The 21,461-nt window shown below is 33.1% G+C and overlaps 1 protein-coding gene across 1 annotated transcript in view; it reads left to right on the forward strand.

Annotated features, from left to right (window-relative positions):
• Nucleotides 1–21,461, forward strand: part of ACTR3 (actin related protein 3) — a 47,706-nt gene that overhangs the window by 23,304 nt on the left and 2,941 nt on the right. The window contains exons 3-10 of the mRNA XM_061439599.1: nt 3,249–3,373; nt 8,701–8,811; nt 11,715–11,810; nt 13,250–13,357; nt 16,218–16,361; nt 17,904–18,077; nt 18,519–18,611; nt 18,759–18,884. Of these exons, the coding sequence (XP_061295583.1) occupies nt 3,249–3,373; nt 8,701–8,811; nt 11,715–11,810; nt 13,250–13,357; nt 16,218–16,361; nt 17,904–18,077; nt 18,519–18,611; nt 18,759–18,884 (977 nt within the window). The remainder of the gene's footprint in view (nt 1–3,248; nt 3,374–8,700; nt 8,812–11,714; nt 11,811–13,249; nt 13,358–16,217; nt 16,362–17,903; nt 18,078–18,518; nt 18,612–18,758; nt 18,885–21,461) is intronic.

Raw genomic sequence — 21,461 nt, forward strand, 5'->3', positions numbered from 1 at the left:
TGCCAAGTTCTAAATGTGGCCTCATTTCTGTACCTCTGACCCATTTATTTCAGATCTCTTTTTAGCTCTTCATTTACTAAATCTACCAAATACCTTTTAAAGACAAAAATGAATGAGCTGGGAATCTGCTTTGAGGATATTGCTATTAATAATGTGTGTATGTTACTATTAAGTAATGCATTTCCCATCACACGCCTACAAAGACCATCCTTTGGTTTGTGCTCATGATTTTTGCGGGGCTTGTGCTTGTTGACATCCCTAACAAAAGCCCATGGTTCAGAATAAGGATGGCATCTTATCTTTAGAGATGCAGACTTCAGCTGTTCTCTAATACTTTATAACCTTACTTAGGTTATTTTTGTTCTGTCTTATGTTTGTTAACTTCGCTTTAACTGATTGTCCAGTTTCAATAATTTATCTTTCAGATGTTTTTAAAAAATACTCTCAGACTTGGTTTGTTTGTGCTCTTATTTGTTAGCCTGAGCTATGTAGCTGGTCCTTGATGGACATATTTTGGACGTCTCATTTAGATGGTTCACCTTTTGCACATTGTATAGTCACATTTCTCAACTACCTGACCTACCACCAGGTTAAGACGTCAGCATATCAGACAGCAAACTTTTTGAGCCATTCCTTGGTGGTGCTAACTTTTAGGTGGTTTAATTTTGGAAGTATCACTAGTATTTGTGTGACTGAATATTTTTGTGTATTCTTACTGATTTATGAAAATGAGAAGGAAACAGAAAGATAAACATGCAGAGAATAGTGAAAGCAGCCTAGGATTCAGAGTCTGTGATATTGAGAACAAGGTAGAAATTACTAGACTTCCCTGAACTACAGATCTCTGGACTCAGTTGGGCACTCATTGGACATGAACGAGTAGTTTTGTTGTTTATGTATGGCAAGAACAAAGTTAAATGTGTGAAGATGTGTCAAAATTATCTCTAAAGGGGGAACTATTATATATTTCTTTCATTCTCTAGAAACAGACCTGTTTGACTTGTGCACTTCTGATAAACTTTTGATATATTTTTTCTAGGGATTGATTATCTGTGAATTTAGGCTATTACCTAAATCTAATGCTTCAATACATGGAATGGCTTTTAGCTGACACTGATGAAATAACTTATTCATAGGAATATAGTGGTGTTAATTTGTAGTACTGTTGTTTTTACCCTTTATTCAAGTATATTTGTTATCTACATGGAGGGACAGATTTGCTTTTTTTCACTTTTGTCCCAACTTTACATATCAGTATATTGATAGTTTGTTTAAGATTTTGATGACAAATATTGGCTCTGTTGCTGACTAAAATAGAGTACTTTTGCAAACTAGTACTTGACGTTAGTTATGTTTGAGTTTAGTTTTATACCATGTGTATATTTATATTAGTTTCCCAACGCTGCCAAGGCAAAGTACCAAAAACCAGATGGCTTAAAACAGCAGAAACTTGTAGTACTGCAAGCAAGAAGTCCGAAATCAAGGTGTCAACAGGGCCATGATCTTGCTGACAGCTGTAGGGGAGAAATCGTCTTGGCTCTTAAAACTTCTGATGTGTCCTGACAATCCTTGGCATTCCTTGGCTTGTATGTGCATCACTCCAGTCACACAGCTAACCCTATGTGTCTTCACATTGTTCTTCTTCTGTGAATGGATATGCCCAAATTCTGTATTTTTATAAGATCACCAGTCATTGGATTGTAGCCCATCCTAATAACCTCATTTTAACTTGAAAGACCCTATTTCCAAATAAGGTCACATTCTGAGGTAGTAAGAATTAGGACCTAAACATATCTTTTGGGGGGCACACAACTCTTAAAATGCTGATTTTGCAATCTCTTAATTTGTAATTTTTTATAAGGCATTGTATTGTGATTAAAACATTTATTTCAGGAGATTCCTGATGTGTTAACTCTGATTCTTGCAAAATTTGCTTTTGCTTATATTCTTCACTGCTGTATTAAGTCTTAGTTCGAAGCCCATATACTTTTGATATTTTAAACTTTTGGTTCTCATCACCATTATATTCTTTTTCTATTTCATCTTTCTGCCAAAATTTGCAATTTTAGTTTTCATTGTCTTTCTTATGAGAGGTTGAAGCATGTTAAAAATCCTTTTGTGTATGAAAGAAAAGATTTTTGATTATGGAGTTTTTTTTACTCAACTAGTTTTAATGCTGCAAGTGTAGTTTTATAATGAGCAGATATAATCATTGCCACTGATGAACATGGATATTTGACCTGGAAAACCTGTGGATATGATTCAAAGTTATTTTCATAATCTTTGTCTTCTAGGAAATTTGTAGTGACGCATCTGGATGTCTGTGTGCATTATGCTAGAGAAGCAGCATTTAGAAGTTGATTGGATTTAGAATTTTCTTCTGTATTTTCTACACACCTTATTAAGGATATAAATTGTTATTAACTGAAAGTGTAACTGTTTGAATGGCCCATCAGCTTATGTGCATGCATGTTTTTGTTTTTTTAAATTTTTGGCCACTCCTCATGCAGGATCTGAGCAGGGGTTGCACTCATGCAGTAGAAGACCTGAGTCTTAACCACAGGACCAGCAGGAAAGTCCCCATGCAGATGTTTTGAATGAAGAACTGTTTAATTTGAAGGATTCAGACATTTACAACTTAGTTAAGAAATTTATAAGTTTTAGGTCTAGAACTATATGCTGTTTTTTGAAATTATATAAGGAGATTGCTGTGGGTTTTACCTAAACGATTTGAAATTTCCCTTTGTATATGTGGATTAAAGTTTAACAGGTCCTTATGCCAGTGTTAAAAGTAAGCTAGTTCATAGTAGTGCAAACAGGATATGAAAAAATTAAAAAAAAATATTTCCCCATGCAATTTACCTACTTTTATTACTGGTTTTCAATTTTTTCTTTCTGATTGTCCATCAAGCCTATGTTGACTTGGTGGAATTACAGTTTTACTCAGATCAAAATAGAGCTTACATAGTTTTTACAAACAAAACTGAAACATTCCCACAGCAGTACTTCTCTTTTGGGGGCTTTTTATATTTGAGGCCTTGTTTCTGGGTGGAAGTTGAGATTTCATTGTATTAAAGGAATTTTGTCATTTTTTTATTAATGACCTTTTTGCTTTAATTTAGCAATTTAAATATACTAGATCATGTTCTATGTAATAATACTTTATTATGAAAAAATACAAGTGAAAAATTTGTCTCACTTGAAAAAAATAAAATTTTTTACATACATAAATAACTTCTATTTTAAAGGTATTGCTATTAAAGAGTCAGCAAAAGTGGGAGATCAAGCTCAAAGGAGGGTGATGAAAGGTGTTGACGACCTAGACTTCTTCATTGGTGATGAAGCAATAGAAAAACCTACATATGCAACAAAGGTATATTTTTATGATTTTTATAAAAATAAATAACATTTTATTTCAAAAAATTAGTTCGTTTAGTAATTTTGCCACTTAATTACAGGACTAATACTCTCAGCCTCTTCACAGTAGAAATTTCTTCTTTCTCTGTGACTTCTTCCAGCCTTGCTTTAACTGTATTATTTTTTCCTCCCCACCAAGAGGAATATTTTAGCTCCTTCACGTAACTGGTATTTACTTTTTCAATCTCAGAGTCATCAATGTGATTGACTTTCTCTTGCCTCCACATTATCACACCTAGAAATACTTCCCATCTTTATTCAAACCCACACTATTTTTCTCCTGTTGAAGCCTGTGTCATCTGAAAGAGCACTGTTTTGTATCTTGTTTGTTCCTATCCTTCATCCTCCTGCTCCTTTTTTATTGAGATATAATTTACATACTATAAAATGGGTAAGGCTTAGTTATACAGTTAAAAAAAATTTTGTGACTGTAATCATAAAAGTTCAGGATAGAGAACAAATCTAGTAACCCAGATACCTTCCTTGTGTCTGTGCTCAGAGTCACTGTCCCCACCTGCACCACAAGGTAGATACTGTTTAAATTCTCTTTGCCTGATCTGTGCATTTCTTCCTTTATATATCTTTTCTTCACTTCTCATAATTTATTCATTAACAAAAAAACTACCATGTATAAACAACTTTATTTAAAGTGCTGAGATTAAATAAGAAAAATGGATTTCTTGACTTCAAGACTATTGTAATGTGGTGGAAAGAAAGCCCTTGAAGAAGTAATTATAAGTGGTTTGCATTTATACAGATATTTGGCTCTTGGAGCTTATAAACAAGACAGAACTGGAGATAAATATTTGGAAGATATTAGTGACCTTTGGAAGGGGTAAGATTCTCTAGCGGTAGGCCTAGGACAGAGCTTGGTCAATGCACCATTGAGATTTGGATGGAGGAGGAAAGCCTACAAAGGATTCTGAAAAGGCATAGTTAGGCTGGGTAAACAGGAAAGAGCGATAAACAGTGTGGCATGCTGCTATCAGGTGATCTAGAGCCCATACGTTACTTGCTGTCTTTAGCTGCAAGGATGTTATTTGTAACCTTAATAAGAACAGTTTTAGAGGATTAATGAGCCTGGATTAAAGTATAGGTTAGATTGTGAATGGCCAGAAAAGTAGGCCAGGAAAAATGAAAGGATTATTTCCGTGAGGTTTGGCTTTGATTGGGAAGGAGAAATAAACAGATAAGTTGTGGGCATAAGATGGAAGAGATGTTTAAATGCTTAAATGCTAATGTAAGAGAATTATTAGAAAAAGAGATCAAAGTAACAGGAAAGACAGACTATAATACAGGTCGATGACAAAGCTAGAGGGATGGAATCCAGAGCATAGATGATCTACTTCATACATGGTGGTGAAGGTGAATTCGCTCAGTGGTGTCTGACCCTCAGCGACCCCATGGACTGCAGCCTTCCAGGCTCCTCCGTCCATGGGATTTTCCAGGCAAGAGTACTGGAGTTGGGGGATCTCTTAAATTATAAAAAATTGAAAAAGAAAAAAGAAGTAAGTGCAGAATCAGTTTTATAGATTTGGTGAGGAAAGTCAGTTTGGCTTCCTGACTGTTAGCTCCTGATTTCCTTGTGAAACACATGATGACATTTTCTCTACTGCTCAGGAAATAGAGGGGAAAAGTGCAGTCTGAGTGATGGGGAGAATATTTAAAATCATCACTGTGGAGAGTAAAAATGAACAGAGTGGGGAAACAACAGCTTGCCAGGTATATTTATGTCCATTTGGGAATAGTAGTTATGAATTCTTAGTTTTATCAGCCGGTTCTGTGTCATTTGTATGATCAGCATTCTGGATATAGGTTAAGTTTAGGGTAGGATCATGCCAAGTTGGGTTTTGGTAGATGGAATGACAAAAGGAAATATGAGCAGAGTAAGGAAGCCCAAAATCTAAACTGTGTGTTGTGAGGAGGGATGGGTTTTGGCTAGAGAAAAAGTAGATTAGCCTGTGGACTGCAAGTCAAGAGAGATGTAGTGAGGTGCTGGAGTATGCTAGAAGGATAAGAAGTTGTGATCAGAGAGGGGGTGTACTTGCATTTCAGAAATTTAGAGATGATAATGATACTAAGATCTAGACTGTGGCCAAAATGGAAAAGACACCTTCAGAGGTGGTGAAGTCAGTGAACTGAGAGGCCAGAGTTCTCTGCATTGATTCTGTTCTCTTAATACACTTTCAGGTCTTCCAGATGCAACAGGCAAATGACAAATCTTCTTACAGTCCTGCCTTCTTTCCTCAGCATTTTAGCTGTTGTTTTATTTTTCTTCTTTGTCCTTTTAAAAGCCAACTTATTTTGATAAGCTCTTTGTTAAATCCAGTTACATCTAGCAGTCTTCATCCTTCTTGATTTGTCTTTCTTTCACAAGATTACTCTGCTGGCTCTCTTCCTAACATGGGCTATTCTTGTTATTTGTTACTGTTCATTTTTTCCCCTGTACTGTCACTGGTTCTTCTTGCTTTGCCTGCTGCTGCTGCTGCTACTGCTAAGTCACTTCAGTCATGTCCGACTCTGTGCTACCCCACAGACAGGCTTCTCCATCCATGGGATTCTCCAGGCAAGAACACTGGAGTGGGTTGCCATTTCCTTCTCCAATGCATAAAAGTGGAAAGTGAAAGTGAAATCGCTCAGTCGTGTCTGACTCTTAGCGACCCCATGGACTGCAGCCTACCAGGCTCCTCCATCCATGGGATTTTCCGGGCAACAGTACTGCAGTGGGGTGCCATTGCCTTCTCCCTTCCTTTGCCTACTACTCAAATATCAGTATTTCCCGGGTACTGTCCTTGATTCTCTCTTATTTAAGACCTTTTGTAGATGATCTCATCCACACCTTCATCTGCAGGCACAGCTTAGATCTCTACCCAATTCCTTGACCCCATTTCCAGCTGCCTACTGTCACCTACCTATTCTCTGGCTCTTGAGTTTAATATATTCAAAACAATTTTTTATATATACCCCACCCTTGCTATTCCAAGATAAGACAAAATACATTTTTGGTATCTTGATTAATAATAGATCCTTTTCATCCTGATTTGATAGTTAGAAACCTATTAATATCTTTGAGTTTTTTCTCATAGTGATAGAAATCTTCAGTCTGGCCTAACATCATTTACAGCACAACTGGGGCTCTTATTCTCTTTTGTTCTTTCAGGATTCAGTTCAGCTTTCCCAATGTTACTATAATTATCTTCTTAAAAATCAAAGCTATTCTTGTTTACCCTGATAGAAAATTTCTACTGATGTTCTGTTTCTTATAGAATAAAACACCAATACAAGGCAAGTAATAGAGAAATCTAGAAACAATCTACCTATCTACAGGCACAGGTATGATAACTCCATGTTATATTATGCAGTGTTTGTACGTATTGTTTGCTATTCTCTATTTACATTTTCTTCTATCTCCCACTCTGAAAAGAAAATTAACAAGATTGCTCCTTTAAGACCCAGCTTAGATATGACCTCCTCAGTCATAGAGAAATAGGAGCCTTCATATTTTCCCTCCGAAGGCAAGTTGTTCATCTTGTCCTAGGTACTTTATTTCTTTAAAAGCTAATGTTTGTATCTGCTATATTTCTTTCATTAGATAGATTCTTATGGCAGGATGTTCATGGCCTTAGCATTTGTGCCAATGATTCATAGTAGGTGCACAATAATAGATGATGAATAAATATCATTTGGAACATTAAAATATGTAAACTTCCAGTAATGTTATAAAATGAATGATGTAATAAGTACATTTTTTTCCTTTCCTAAAGCAAAGTGAGGAGTTCAGTTCAGTCGCTCAGTCGTGTCTGACTCTGCGACTTCATGGACTGCAGCACGCCAGGCCTCCCTGTCCATCACCAACCCCCAGAGTTTACTCAAATTCATGTCCGTTGAGTCAGTGATACCATCCATCCATCTCATCCTCTGTCATCCCCTTCTCCCACCTTCAATCTTTCCCAGCATCAGAGTCTTTTCCAATGAGTCAGTGAGGAGTAGAAGTTATTTTTTAAGTGTAATGCTTTAAGAAGTATCTATTAGAAGGTTTTGGTGAAATGTGGTTATTAGAAATGAATAGATAAGAGGTTTAATGATGACTAAATGACAGTAGGATATTTTCTTCACTAGTGTATTCATCCTTAGGTACTGAGTGTATATTTATTCTATGTGCATGGAAGTATATTTTTAAAAATGTTTCTTTTGTAAAATTTTGGAAGATTTTTGCCTAAGCTTTTACTTTGCTTGTTTAAGGAATTCTTCATATATTCAGAATACTAATTTTTACTTTAGTTTTATGTGTTGTGAAACTGTTCTATTGCAGAGGTTCACGAACTTTCTTAGTGCCTTTAGTGTCTCAGTAAAGTTTTGACAGTTTTTTGTCACTTAGAAAGAAATTTTAACAATCTGTTTGTTAAGTAGCAACGTAGCTACTTGAAAAAAAATGACACTTCTTTGAAAGGAAAATATTTTTGTTAAATTGTTAGTTACTATTAGGATGCATGTGCCTGTCAGGTAGGTCACAGTTTCTCACACCTGGAATTAGATTTTGTATCCCCATCCTCATTCTTAATTTACTTTTTACATTTCTTATTTTATGGATTTTTGGGGGGAGGGATTTAATTTTTCTCAAAGCAACTGCTGGTAATCCAGTTTTTCAAAGAAGTGATGTTACTGACTGATGGTTGAAACTATACTGTCTTAAACTAGTAGATATGTAGTGTCAAACTGATTCTGAGTATCACCAAATTTCCCTGGAAAATTTAAAATATTTGCCATATCTTTTTGAATTTGCTGTAGTTCTGCCAGGTTCAGTTTTGAAACTGAGTCTATGTAGATATGTATGACTTGTCTTACAAAATTTTGCTTGCTTGATTTACGATTATTCTTGCTGTTTATTTACCAACTGTTTTTTATATATAAAACATGCAACAAATATTTGTGAGAGCTAATAAAGATTAAGCAAATTGTCATAACCTGTAATTTTCACAAGCTGAATTTTAATGGGGTATGTTTCTATTATAAAATTTTCAAAAATCCAGAAAGAGTGGTGCAATCTTTCATCTAGATTGAATAGTTTATAACATTTTGACATATTTGCATTTTTTTAAAATAGAAACATCTGAAAATATGTAGAAATCATTTCCTTAATCTCTACTTAAGTATGCATCTTCTAATGATCTGTGTGTCATTATACGTAAGAAATGCTTCCCTCATCTACTATTCACTAATGATTTGTTTTATTTTTGATATTAATAAAGATTTGATTCCTGTTTTATTTTTTTGTTTTAATAGTGGCCAATCCGCCATGGTATAGTTGAAGACTGGGACTTGATGGAAAGGTTTATGGAGCAAGTCATCTTTAAATATTTAAGGGCGGAACCTGAAGATCATTATTTTCTTTTGGTAAGCACAACTTATAATTTCAGTGAGGAAATTTTTGAAGAAGCTTAATGAGAATGTTTTCATTACATCTGTACTCAATAGGCTATAATTTATTTGTCATGTATCTAAAAATATTGTGATAAATCTGGATCATATTTAGTATCTTCAACTATAAATTTGAGGGGAAAAAGTTGGAAACATGGCACTTTTTTTTTTAAATTAAAAAAATAGCGGGTGTGATTTTTATTTCATTTGTGATTCTTGCTAATAAAATATGTAATTTAATTTTTAAACTTTTTTTATTAAAGCAATACATGTTTATAACTTTAAAAATTTAATTGCTATAGATTTAACTTTAAAAAACAGCATTTTTCTTCCTAACCTCTCCCTACTCTTAAACACTTGATTCTCCAGAGGCACACACTTTAACATTTTAGAGAGTTTTCCCTGATAGTTTTCTCATGTATTTCATTTGTTATTTTAAATATTAGATACTATAACTTCCTACTAGGAAAGATGAGTATTTTGTTCTTTTCCTTTTGTCCCCCCTCCTTAACACAATATCCTTATCTTCTTCCTCTTTCTGTGATATAGTTACATCATAATTTTGGGTAAAATTAATATTTTATATTTTATTATGGTGATTGTGAATATATATATATACATAAATACGGGAATATACATATACATAAATACAAAGTTCAAAGAACCTTGCAGTGAGCACTTACAATCTAGACTCAGCATTCAATTTTGCTGTAATTGTCTTAGAACATCTGTTTATTTGGTTACCTTTCTATTACTCCATCTTACTTTTTAAATCACCACAAAGAGTTGCAGATTGAGTCAATTCACCCCTAACTACTTTAGCATACATTATCATCAACTAGAGTTTATTATTGTTTACATTTTTTTCTTTTCTGTAAAACTTACATTCTGTAAAATCACACATCTTAACCCTGTCATTTTATCGGTTTGACCAGGCGTTGGCAAACTTTGTCTAAAGGTAGATAGGAAAGATTTTTGGCTTTGTGAACCATGTGGTCTCTGTTGCAGCTGCTTAGCTCTGCTGTTGTAGTAGGAAAGCAGAGCCATATGCAGTACTTAAATGAGTGGCTGTGGCTGGGTTCCAGTCAACTTTTATTTACAAAAAGAAGTGGTTGACTAGATTTGGCCTGCAGGATGCATGATGTATTAATCGTTGCCTTTCTGTAGTTTCGACAGATGCATATGTCTGTGTAACCCAAACCCTTATCAAGATACAGAACATTACTGTTAAGCTGCAAAGTTATCTCATGCCTTTTCCAGTTAATCCCTACCCCCATCTCTTGGAGGCAACCCTTGTTCCAATTTTTTTCCCACACATATACATTTTCCTCATTTTTGAGTTTCATATACATGGAATTGTATAAAATGTGCTCTTTGGTAAGACTTCATTCACCATAATCTTGAGAGTCATACATGTTGTTGCATTTAATGCTTTTTTTTGCTTGTCATACTCTGTTGTATAAATATGCCTCACTGCCAATTTCCCTGTTGAAAATCACCTGGGCTGTTCCAAGTTTTTGATAGTTATGAATATTTTGGGTATTGTGAATGTTCTTATACAAGTCTTTTGTGAACATGTTTTTATTTCTCTTGTGTAAAAAACACCTAGATAAGGAATTGTTGTGCCATAGGGTAGCTGTATGATTGATTTTATAGGAAAGTTTCAGAAGTTTTCCCAAAGGATTGTACCTTTTTGCACACCCACCCACAATGTGTTATTGATCCGGTTACTCTGCGTTCTATCTAACATTTGATATGTATCAGTCTTTTTAATTTTAGCCATTCTGGTGGGTGTGAGCTTTCTCATTTTGGTTTTAATTTGCATTTTTCTGACGACTGATAACATTGAGTACTTTTTCATGTGCTTATTAGCTATTTGTATATTTTCCTTGTGAGATCTTCTGATTAAATTTTATTTTGTATAGACTTCTGGAGTTTATAATTTAACTGCCTTGGTTTTTTTAGTTTGCTTAATTTTACACATAACTATTACTAAATTATCTCCAAATTCTTGAACATAGTCCAAAGCCTTCCTGCTGCTGCTGCTGCTAAGTCGCTTCAGTCGTGTCCGACTCTGTGCGACCCCATAGATGGCAGCCTACCAGGCTCCCCTTCCCTGGGATTCTCCAGGCAAGAACACTGGAGTGGGTTACCATTAAGTTTAAATACATCAAGTAGTTTAGAAGTTAAAGGTTGTATGAATGGAAAAGATCTAATCCCAGTTAATTGAAAAAAAGATTTCTATGGTGTCTTTTAAAATCTAGAACATGATTTTACTTGCAGTGATTTTAAGTTTTATCTGTCTTTCCTTTTGCAAGTTGTGCTCATTAAATTTAAGGACTTTTTCCTTAACCCCAGGTCAAAAAGATAATTCTGTATTTCTTAAATTTAAAGTTTTGCATTTCAAGTTTAAGTATTTGAGATAACAAAAAGAATTAAATAGTCAAATCAGATTCATGAGAATAATATCTTATGTGGTTTCAAGCTTGGTGATATAAAATAATTTAGGTATTCCTGAGGCAAAGGTGAAGCATGAAGTTCAGGATTTTGGGTGCTGTTCCTTAGGTCCTTTCTTACCTCACTGGGATAGTTTCTGACCCAGACTTACCCCATAGGTTTCTAAGTGGTGTGGTGTATGCAGTCACATAACTTAAACTGAAGAGAACTGTGTAAACATCTCCATTTTACACTCTAACAGTTATATGTATGTATAGATCTATTTGAATTCTCTACAGTTTTTCGTTAGCTTTGTACCTCTGGGTTTAATGACTTTTATATAAATATAGTGTTTGAAATACATTATTTCTCACTTACAAATTGTGTATAAAGTTATCACAGTAATCTGATATTGCCTATTTAAATGTTATTCAATTTCATAGACTGAACCTCCACTGAATACTCCAGAAAACAGGGAATATACTGCTGAAATAATGTTTGAGTCTTTCAATGTTCCTGGCTTGTACATTGCTGTACAGGTAAGCAAGTTTAGATGTCAAAATAAGCATGGCTCTTAAATTTTAACCTGGTTTAATTTAACCTTAAAATATTTGTGTATTTTTCTTAATTTCAAAACATATCATAGTTTTCTATTGAATTGATAATTTAGAAATCATTAGAACAATGGAACTATTTAGTGAGTAAAAGAGAAGTGTTAAAAGGAAGTAAGTTGATGGTTTTTGGATAAATTAATAAGGCCTTTTGTAAAACAAATAAGGGAACTAATATTTACTCAGAGTTCATGTCAAGAATGTTGTATACACATTGATTTACCCTTAGAACATTCATTGTATCCTTTTTTGTAGTCTGCTTTGAATTAGTTACCACTGCATATGTTTGACCACTGTCGCCATTGTGCCCCTCTGTATACTGTATATCACAAATCCCTATAGTTTTTTAAGTTTATAAGTTTTGTCGAATTTAATTTGTATGGAAATAAATCTGTGTGGAACAGTGGAATAGTCTCTCTCCCCTCTTAGGAACAGAGCTTACTTCTTACTTGTTTCTTAACCCTGTAGCAAATGTGATCCCTGGCATATCACAAATGCTTAATAAGTATATAAATTATTGTGTAGTTCTGTTAGCCCATAATGATTATGGTGTGATCCAGTGTTAAAGTAAGAGGATGGTCTAGTTACCTTTCTAGATTCCTTACAGCTATTATATTGCAAGTAGATAAAATAAAGCCAACTTAGTACTGTTTTTAATTAATTATCTTGTTTGAGGCTTGGATTTATATGAGATTTAGTTTTTTTAATTGAACTAGTTACATTAATTTCTTAATTTGTAAATGGAAAAACTTATACTTTATTGCTTATGCCAAGATTTTTTATAGAAAAACATTTCATCAACTTTGTTTTCCTAATTAAATCATAGTATTTGGAAGTGTGCAGTGGTCTTTTCTCTGGTTATATCGCTTGTTACATATTCCTGAATGCATGTTGCATTTAGAAAATTTGGAGGTAATATTATAAGAGTGATACTTGTGTATAGCCATCTATGTATTGAATAACTAATGGTTGGTGGTTGTGTGCTTCTCTGCCTTACTTTTACTTTTGTGTTTGTTACGGGCTAGGCCATATACACAGAGTTTAAGTCCTATACTGTATTATCTCATGTTAGTCTCCTATATGTTAGTACTGTGGTATCTCATGTTAGTCTTCCACTTTTTTTTGGCTATAGGAGGAAAATGGCCCTCACTAAAATATGGAAAATTATAAATATGCCCTTAAAAACTAATGTAAGGCTTTGTCTTAATAATATATAGGATATAAACAATTTTATTGTATAATGTAAGTTAATTCTGTGTATTTCCTTTCTAAAGATACTACATTTACAATTGAATAAAGTTCTACAATAAAATGAAATTTTCTATTAACTCTTTATTTTCTTGCCTGCCATATTTCTTTTTTTCAAGGCCGTTCTTGCCTTAGCTGCGTCTTGGACCTCTAGACAAGTAGGAGAACGGACGTTGACCGGTACGGTAATAGACAGTGGAGACGGTGTCACTCATGTCATCCCTGTGGTAAGGATATTTTAAAATTACTGAACAAAATAGCAGTTAACATCTAGCAAAGTTTAATTATATAGATTAATGCCACCTTTTAAAAAAACTTGAAATATTATATTTATTTACTAAAATTTGGTCATTGCTCAGGTATAGTTGTGTTTTGCTCACATTATTAGAATTTTATAAACAAATTCCAGTTTTGTTTTTTTTTGCTATAGGTTTGCCTGTAGTCAAAAATAATTAGAAAATTACTAGAAGTTTCCAGTTTGTAGTTAGGAAATGATGAATTACAGTATCTGGAATGGAAATGTGCCTTTCTTTTCTTAAACATGGAATTCAGTTTTCCAGTTTGGATTTATGTTAGCCAGTGAATGTGCTAAGTCGCTCAGTCATGTCCAACTCTTTGTGACCCCATGGACTGTAGCCTGCCAGACTCCTCTGTCCATGGGATTCTCCAGGCAAGAATACTGGAGTGGGTTGCCATTTCCTACTCCACAGCCAGTGAATAGTTTTTCTTACTCTTCTTAATTAACAGATTTCATACTTGTGTTAGCTTTCTACTAAAATGGCAGTTAGTTGAAAGCACATGACCATCAGTGACTTTTGGGAAATTACATTTTTTGAATTAAAAAGCTCAAGTTGTGATTGTGCTTTACATGGATTTAATCAAGCACAATTAAGAAAAATGCATCAGATTGGATTATTTGTGAGAGAAGGCATTTTTCTGCCAAAGACTTTCTACTTCTAATTTTTAATGACAAATTAAATTTTTTCATTGTGCCCAATAGATTCAGAATTATTACTTGAATTCATACTGATCTCTTTGGGTTGGTATATATAGAAATGTTTCTCTTTAAAAAAATTTTTATATTATATTGAATATCATGTAAAGAATGAAATTGTTTTGAACTTTTATTTCTTCATTATTCTTATTCCTCATTTTAATACACTGGGCAACCTCTGTTGACAGTTACATCCTCAGAGTGATTATTAGGTTCAGTTCAGTTCAGTCTCTCAGTCGTGTCCGACTCTTTGCAACCCCATGAATTGCAGCACACCAGGCCTCCCTGTCCATCACCAACTCCTGGAGTTCACTCAAACTCATGTCCATCGAGTTGGTGATGCCATCCAGCCGTCTCATCCTCTGCCTTAGGGTAGATGTCATAATTCACCCTCCTGATATCATAATAGTTTTAGTAATACTTGTCCTTTAAAAAAAAAAAATAGAAACTTTTTTGAGATGTAATTCACACGCCACACAATTCATTCGTTTATAGTGTACCATGCAGTGTTTTTTGTATATTCATAAAGTGCATCATTACCAGAGTCAATTAAAAAAAATTTTTATCACTCTAAAAAGAAACCTCATATCTTTTAGTATTCACTCTCCCCCTTTACCTTTAGCCCAGTCTACCTTTTCTGACTCTATAGTTTTGCTTGTTCTGGATATTTCATATAAACAGAGTCCTACACTCTTGGTGATTGTCCTTTCACATAGCCCAGTGTTTTCAAGGTTTATCCATGTTGTAGCATGTCTAGTACTTTACTTATTTTGCCAAATATCTTTTTATATGGCTATTCTACATTTTATTGTATTGTATTGGGGGATATTTTAATATCTTGGAAATTAGGGTTATATCTAATATTTTGATAGCTTTTTATAATTTAGTTGGCATATTTTTCTTAGTGCTACATATTCTTTTCCTTTTTTTTTTTTCCAGAATGGGAACAATAATAGCAACCTGTTTAATAGAACTGTTTTGAGGATTAAATAATGGATACATGTATGCTGCTTAGAGATACATAAAGATTCTTAAATTGTTCATTTAAAATTCTCATTTTAACCTCAAGATCTACGTTGTAGATTATATTATCCTTTAAGGACCTCAGTTTACTTACTTATAAAATGCACATGAGTTCCTTAACATCACCAAGTAGGTCATGGTGCTAGGATTTGAACTTGTTCTGCCTGACTGCAGCCTTTTCTTAATATCTACACAGTTAAGCAATAAGATCTTTATCCTTATAGTTAATATTGGAGTAGATAATTTACAAAAAGAAGCTACCAACTTGGAATAGTTTTATGAAGCATATTAAGAATTGGGTGTTCCTATTATTTTTTCCTGCATTCTTTTGAATTAATGGAATGTTTTTTATAATTTCATTTTGTCTTTTTTACTGACTTAGCTATGCTGTGTATTTCTTTGTTATTGTCATTTGATTTTGGTGAGTTTTGCTGTATGGTTTATAGTAAACATCTAACTTATCATAATCTAATAATAATACTCTACTTTTTCATAAATAACTGTGTTAATAAAATTTAATTTTGTTACATTATTTTTGTACTTCTGAGTTGTAGTAAATTTATGAATTCATTCTGTAAAATTAAATTATTTGGAAGTATTACAGTGCATGGACTATCCAGACTTAAGTTGGTACCTACTTCGTTATAAAAATGATAGAAAATATGTGTTAATGATTATTTCCTACAATGCAATTTAAATTTTTTGCTGAAATTATAGAAAATTTAAACAGTAATATCCTGTTTGAAGTCTGTTATCTAAAACCTTTAATACTTCTGAAATTCACTATTTCTTTGCTTTTGAGTCATTTCAGTCTTTGTTATAAACTCTTATCAGTGGGATAATAAATCTAACTTGCCATTCTCATTCATGGTGTCTGTACAGTATTGTAAATTCTGTGGTAAGTTAGCTGTAAAGAATACAGTTGAGGAATAAAGACTAGAAGAGTTTTCCTGGAATGAAGCAATACTTAAGGATACAAATGTAGTAATCTAAGAAATTGGTCTTTAGTGATTAGTTTAGGTGATTCTTGAAAACACTGAAAGTAAATTTGACACTTTTTCCCCATCTAGGCTGAAGGGTATGTGATTGGCAGCTGTATTAAGCACATTCCCATCGCAGGACGAGATATAACATATTTTATTCAGCAATTGTTGAGAGACCGAGAAGTAGGAATTCCTCCAGAGCAGTCCTTGGAAACTGCTAAGGCAGTGAAGGTAAAAAATGATTCTGAGAATATAATTCAGTTAGAAATTAAAGTCATGTTTATAATATTAATAGGAAAAATTCTTAAGTCAAGAACAGTAGTTTAAAAAAAGCTTTTGTTACCCAGTTACAAACCACTATTCTTATTTATATTTTTTCTCTGTATTTCTTAGAGGAAATTTTGGGGGCTTAGCAAGTTGTTGCTTGTTCTCACCACATTTCACATTTGAGAGGACTAACATATAAGGACATTTATACAAACTGACTTCAACATAGTTACTGTCTTAAGTAAAATAAATGTAGCATGCCTTGGAGGTACTATGGGTTCTGTTCTGTCCCACTGTGGGAAAGGGAGTATCACAAAAAAGCAAGTCACACAAATTTTTTGGTTTCCCAGTGCATTTAAAAGTTATGGTTACACTACAGTCTATTAAGTGGCAATAGCATTATGTCTATAAAATGTACATACTTTAATTTGGAATCCTGTACTTTAATTAAAAAATATTTTTTGCTAACGCATGCTGTCATCTGATAATTCAGATGCCAGATATCTTCAGTTTGTAAAAAATACGCTTTCGGCAAAGCACAGTAAAATGGGGTATGCCTGTTATTAGTTCACTTCAGAGTCCTCACATCTCAATTTTCACTGATTTATTTATTTCTGATTCTAACAGTTGTCTGTTAGAATAAAATTTTTGGTGTCATTGATTCATTGGGCTATAGGATAGATGCAATGGTAGGTTCAAATGATATGGCAGATAGAAGAAAAATGTGAAGGCTGTGTAAGGTATTTTAATAATTTGTAGGCTACACTAGGGCTTATGCAAAATACCAAAATATTTAGCATTGCTTTTTAAAATTTATCATTTGTCAACATTTCTAAAAAATTTCTTATATGTTTAAAATTTCGTATATGTTTTCGTATATGCTTTTCGTAAAAGCAAAACTTCCCAGGTAAAAATAATTCCATTGATTTGATAATCTTTGCATGATTATAGTGCATTAATGAAGCATAGTTGCTCTAATATATATGTTACAGGTGTACAGCATAGTGAGCCATAGCTTTTAAAGATCATAGTTCATTCAAAATATTGGCTATATTCCCCATGTTGTACAATATGTCCTTGAAGTTTATTTTATACCTAATAATTTGTACCTCTTATTGTATTAATTTGTGTGGTTAAGTCAGGTATTTATTCTGCAATTCTTTTGTATTTTATGTTTTCTCTTTTCTAAAATATAAAGTCCTTTAATTATTGAAACAGTATAAAATTTTGTATGACATTAATGAGTGCTTTCATGAAGTAGCACTGAAATATTAGAAATCAACTCTTTGTTAAATCTTATTCTATATGTATGTGAAGCCCAGGAGATGAGCTGTTTATTTGTACTATACATATGATAACATCCTAACATAAAATTTTCTTCATCTTAGTCTCTGAATTTTATTTTCTGAAGATATTTTTTGATTTGATTTTAGTTTACTGAAAATAAATACCATTCTGTTTTGCTTTTCCTAAAACAAGAGGGAAAAATTACTCTTCGTTTTCTAGGAGCGCTATAGTTATGTCTGCCCAGACTTAGTAAAAGAATTTAACAAGTATGATACAGATGGATCAAAGTGGATTAAACAGTATACTGGAATCAATGCTATCTCAAAGAAAGAGTTTTCCATTGATGTTGGATATGAGAGATTCTTGGGACCTGAAATTTTTTTTCATCCAGAGGTAAGTCTTGTTTCTTTTTTTAAGATAGACTTGTTTTGAATTATTCTGCAGAAAATACCAGTCAATAGTATCAGAGAGAGTTAATCTCAGGAACTTTCTTTTGAATGCTAAAGTGCTATAGTGAGTAATCTTTACATCAATGTATGTTCTCATCAGCATTGTAAAGTGCTCCCATTTATATAGATTTTTGCCAGGTCATAGTATATGTTTGGCTTTACATTTTTGCTAATCTGATGGTTATGAAATGGTATATGTAATCATTATTTTAATTTTATCTCTTTTGAAATCTCTGATTTCAGTGTCTTTAATTTGAATCAGAGACCAGAATTTAATATTTCTATAAGTCCTTTATTTTTTAACTGAAAAGTTTCTTAATTTTTAATTGTGATATTTAAATCAGTAGTGGTCTAATCTCTATCATGTGTCCAACTTACTTTTCAGTTTGCTAACCCAGACTTTACCCAGCCTATCTCAGAAGTTGTAGATGAAGTAATTCAGAATTGTCCTATCGATGTCAGACGTCCTCTCTACAAGGTCAGTGTTTATAGCAAAATTGTATTCTAAGTCACACTTCTAAAAATGTCTTTATTTTCTCTCTGTTGGTGAATGTAGATTTAAAACCACATCTAAACTTCTCTTTATGTAAAAGTTCTATTTATTTATTTTTCTCTACTAATACAGAATATTGTCCTCTCTGGAGGTTCAACCATGTTCAGGGACTTTGGACGTCGTTTGCAAAGAGATTTGAAAAGAACTGTAGATGCCAGGCTGAAATTAAGTGAGGAATTGAGTGGTGGTAGATTGAAGGTAGGTTTTCTCAGTTATTGGTGGAAAGGTTGAGGGTGCCTTGATTATTGTATTGGAAATGTAGAATGTCTGCCAGCTTTTCTTTGGAAGGTAAGAGGAGCCTGAGGTATCTAATGGAAAGTGGTTAATTTTATAGATTCATATCCATGATATTCTTGGTCATTCCATTCCTCTAGGATATAACCTATATTTCTGGAAAATACGACAGCCCACTGCAGTATTGTTGCCTGGAGAATTCCATGGACAGAGGAGCCTGGTGGGCTGTCGTGGGGTCGCAGAGTCAGCCGTGACTGAGTGACTAGCACTTTCACTTTTATAGCTATGAGAGAGATTTTTTTAATGTTTATCTCACAAATAATATACATATAGTAGATTTGTTGCATATTCCAGGAATAATATTCTTTATGAGTCTACAAAATATTAAATACCTTTTATAGCAGGACAACAAAGCAGAGTTGAAAGAGAGAGACTGTTGTGTGATTTCACCTGTTTTCACACACTGACTTTATCCTCTCCTATAGCAGCCTCATAGTGTGAAATGAGATTGGTGGTACAGGAAAATAACCTTTCAATTTCTGTCCTGTAATTTTGGGCTTGCTGTCAAAAAAAATCAAAATTAACTTCAAATTCTCAGATGACTGCTTTACATATTTGTAAGACAAATTTTCAGTAAATTTGTTTCATTTTCATTATGGGATATTGTGGGATATTGAAGCAAAACATTGATTCAGAAGATATGTTACTAAGTAAAACACATTTATGCAGCTTGGAAAATTACCAAGAATGAGGGCTTCATCCGAGACTACCAGTCACCCAGAATTACTTGAAAGCAGTAGATAACAACACTCTGCTTTACTGCTGTTTGAAGAATTGCATGATAGCTGACTACTTTCAGCCCCTAAATTTTGATTATCTTTAAACTATTCCTTGGAGTACAGTAAAAAGTGGTGGTTTAGTTTGTAATGACTCATTGCAGCTAAATAAAAATGTTAAAATATTTTTATGCTTCTTACACATTTCTAAATAAGAACTGATTTTTTTTTTCCTCTCAGTGATATCAGCACTATGCTAACATATCTAATAATATAGGAAAAATCATACATACTGGAGTACTCCACCTTCCCTTTTATTTTATTCAGTAGTTATTTTTATGGATCTTTATAACATCTTTATATATCTGTATTTAAATCTGGCTTTTTTTTCTGTCAATCCAATTTTAAATGACAGTCAAATAGCTTTTTTATAGTAACAAAAAGCCATATCTTTTTGTGATACATAAATTAAAAATTTTTTTATTCCAAAATAATTTCATACTTTGAAACTGTTGGCAAATTCTAGTGGAATTCCTATATATTCGTCTCCTAGATTTCTAAATTTTAGCATATTTGCTTTATTTTTCTATTTTTATAAATATATGTATGTATACATGTATCTTCCTGAACTATTTGAGAGTGAGTTGCAAATATAGCCTATTACCCCTAAACGTTAGTGTGTATTTCCTAAAAACAGGCCATTACAATTATCAAAATATATATATATAAATATATATATATATATATATATATATATATATAATAATATATATTTATATATATATATATATATTTTTTTTTTTCCTGGTCTAGGAGTCAGTCCAAGATCATATGTTTGAATTTGGTTTCATTTCCCTCTTATCTGGAAAAAGTACTCATTTTTTTTTGTCTTTTATAATTTTAATATTTTTGAAGACAACAGGAAATTTATTTTGCAAGCTGTTTCTCAGTTTGGGTTTGTCTGATGTTTTCTAATGATTGGGTTCAGATAATGCATTTTTTGCAGTAATAGTACAGAAGTGATATTGTATTCTTTTTACTGCATTGCATTGCCAGACGCATGATTTGTTTTATATGTTAACTTGGATCACCTGGTTAAGTGTGTCAGGTGTCTCTATTATAAAGTTATTATTTTTTCCTTTATATTTAATAAGAATCTTATAGGATGATACTTTCAGATTATGTATAACTGCCTTGTTTTTCATCAAAGTCTCAGCCACTGCTTATAACATCATATTTAGTTATTGCTGTGGTAGTTGCCAAGTGGTATTTTGCAAATTCCATTATTTGGAATTATGTTTTGGAATTCCAAATTCCAAAAACTAACACAATATTGTAAACCAACTGTACTTCAATTAAAAGAAACCAGGATTTGGACACTAGATATATATTCAGTTGTTACTGAGGGGTCAGTGCATCTAGGCCTTGTTGGCAGTCAGATGTAGTGTGTGTGTTTGTGTGTGTGTGTGTGTGTTTGTGTGTGTGTGTGTGCATATAAATCTAGTTCTCTGTTTAAACTAAAAACTACAGATTCATACTGATAATAGAAGTTCCAGAATACTGTAAGGTTCATTCTAGCCTTATACCTTCCTATATTTGTAATGCTCTTCTCTGATGGTGAGAAACCAGCCTTATGTTTGTTGTTTGCTCAGTCCTGGAATACATATGTAGTCATTTTAGAGTTATTGATCCATGCCACTGTGAGAAATAGACCGACTAATGAGAGTTCAGTGTTTGCTTAGTTTTTAGCTTAACCTTGAGGGCG

This window comes from Bos javanicus, chromosome 2, assembly GCF_032452875.1.
Source record: "Bos javanicus breed banteng chromosome 2, ARS-OSU_banteng_1.0, whole genome shotgun sequence".
Taxonomy (NCBI): domain Eukaryota; kingdom Metazoa; phylum Chordata; class Mammalia; order Artiodactyla; family Bovidae; genus Bos; species Bos javanicus.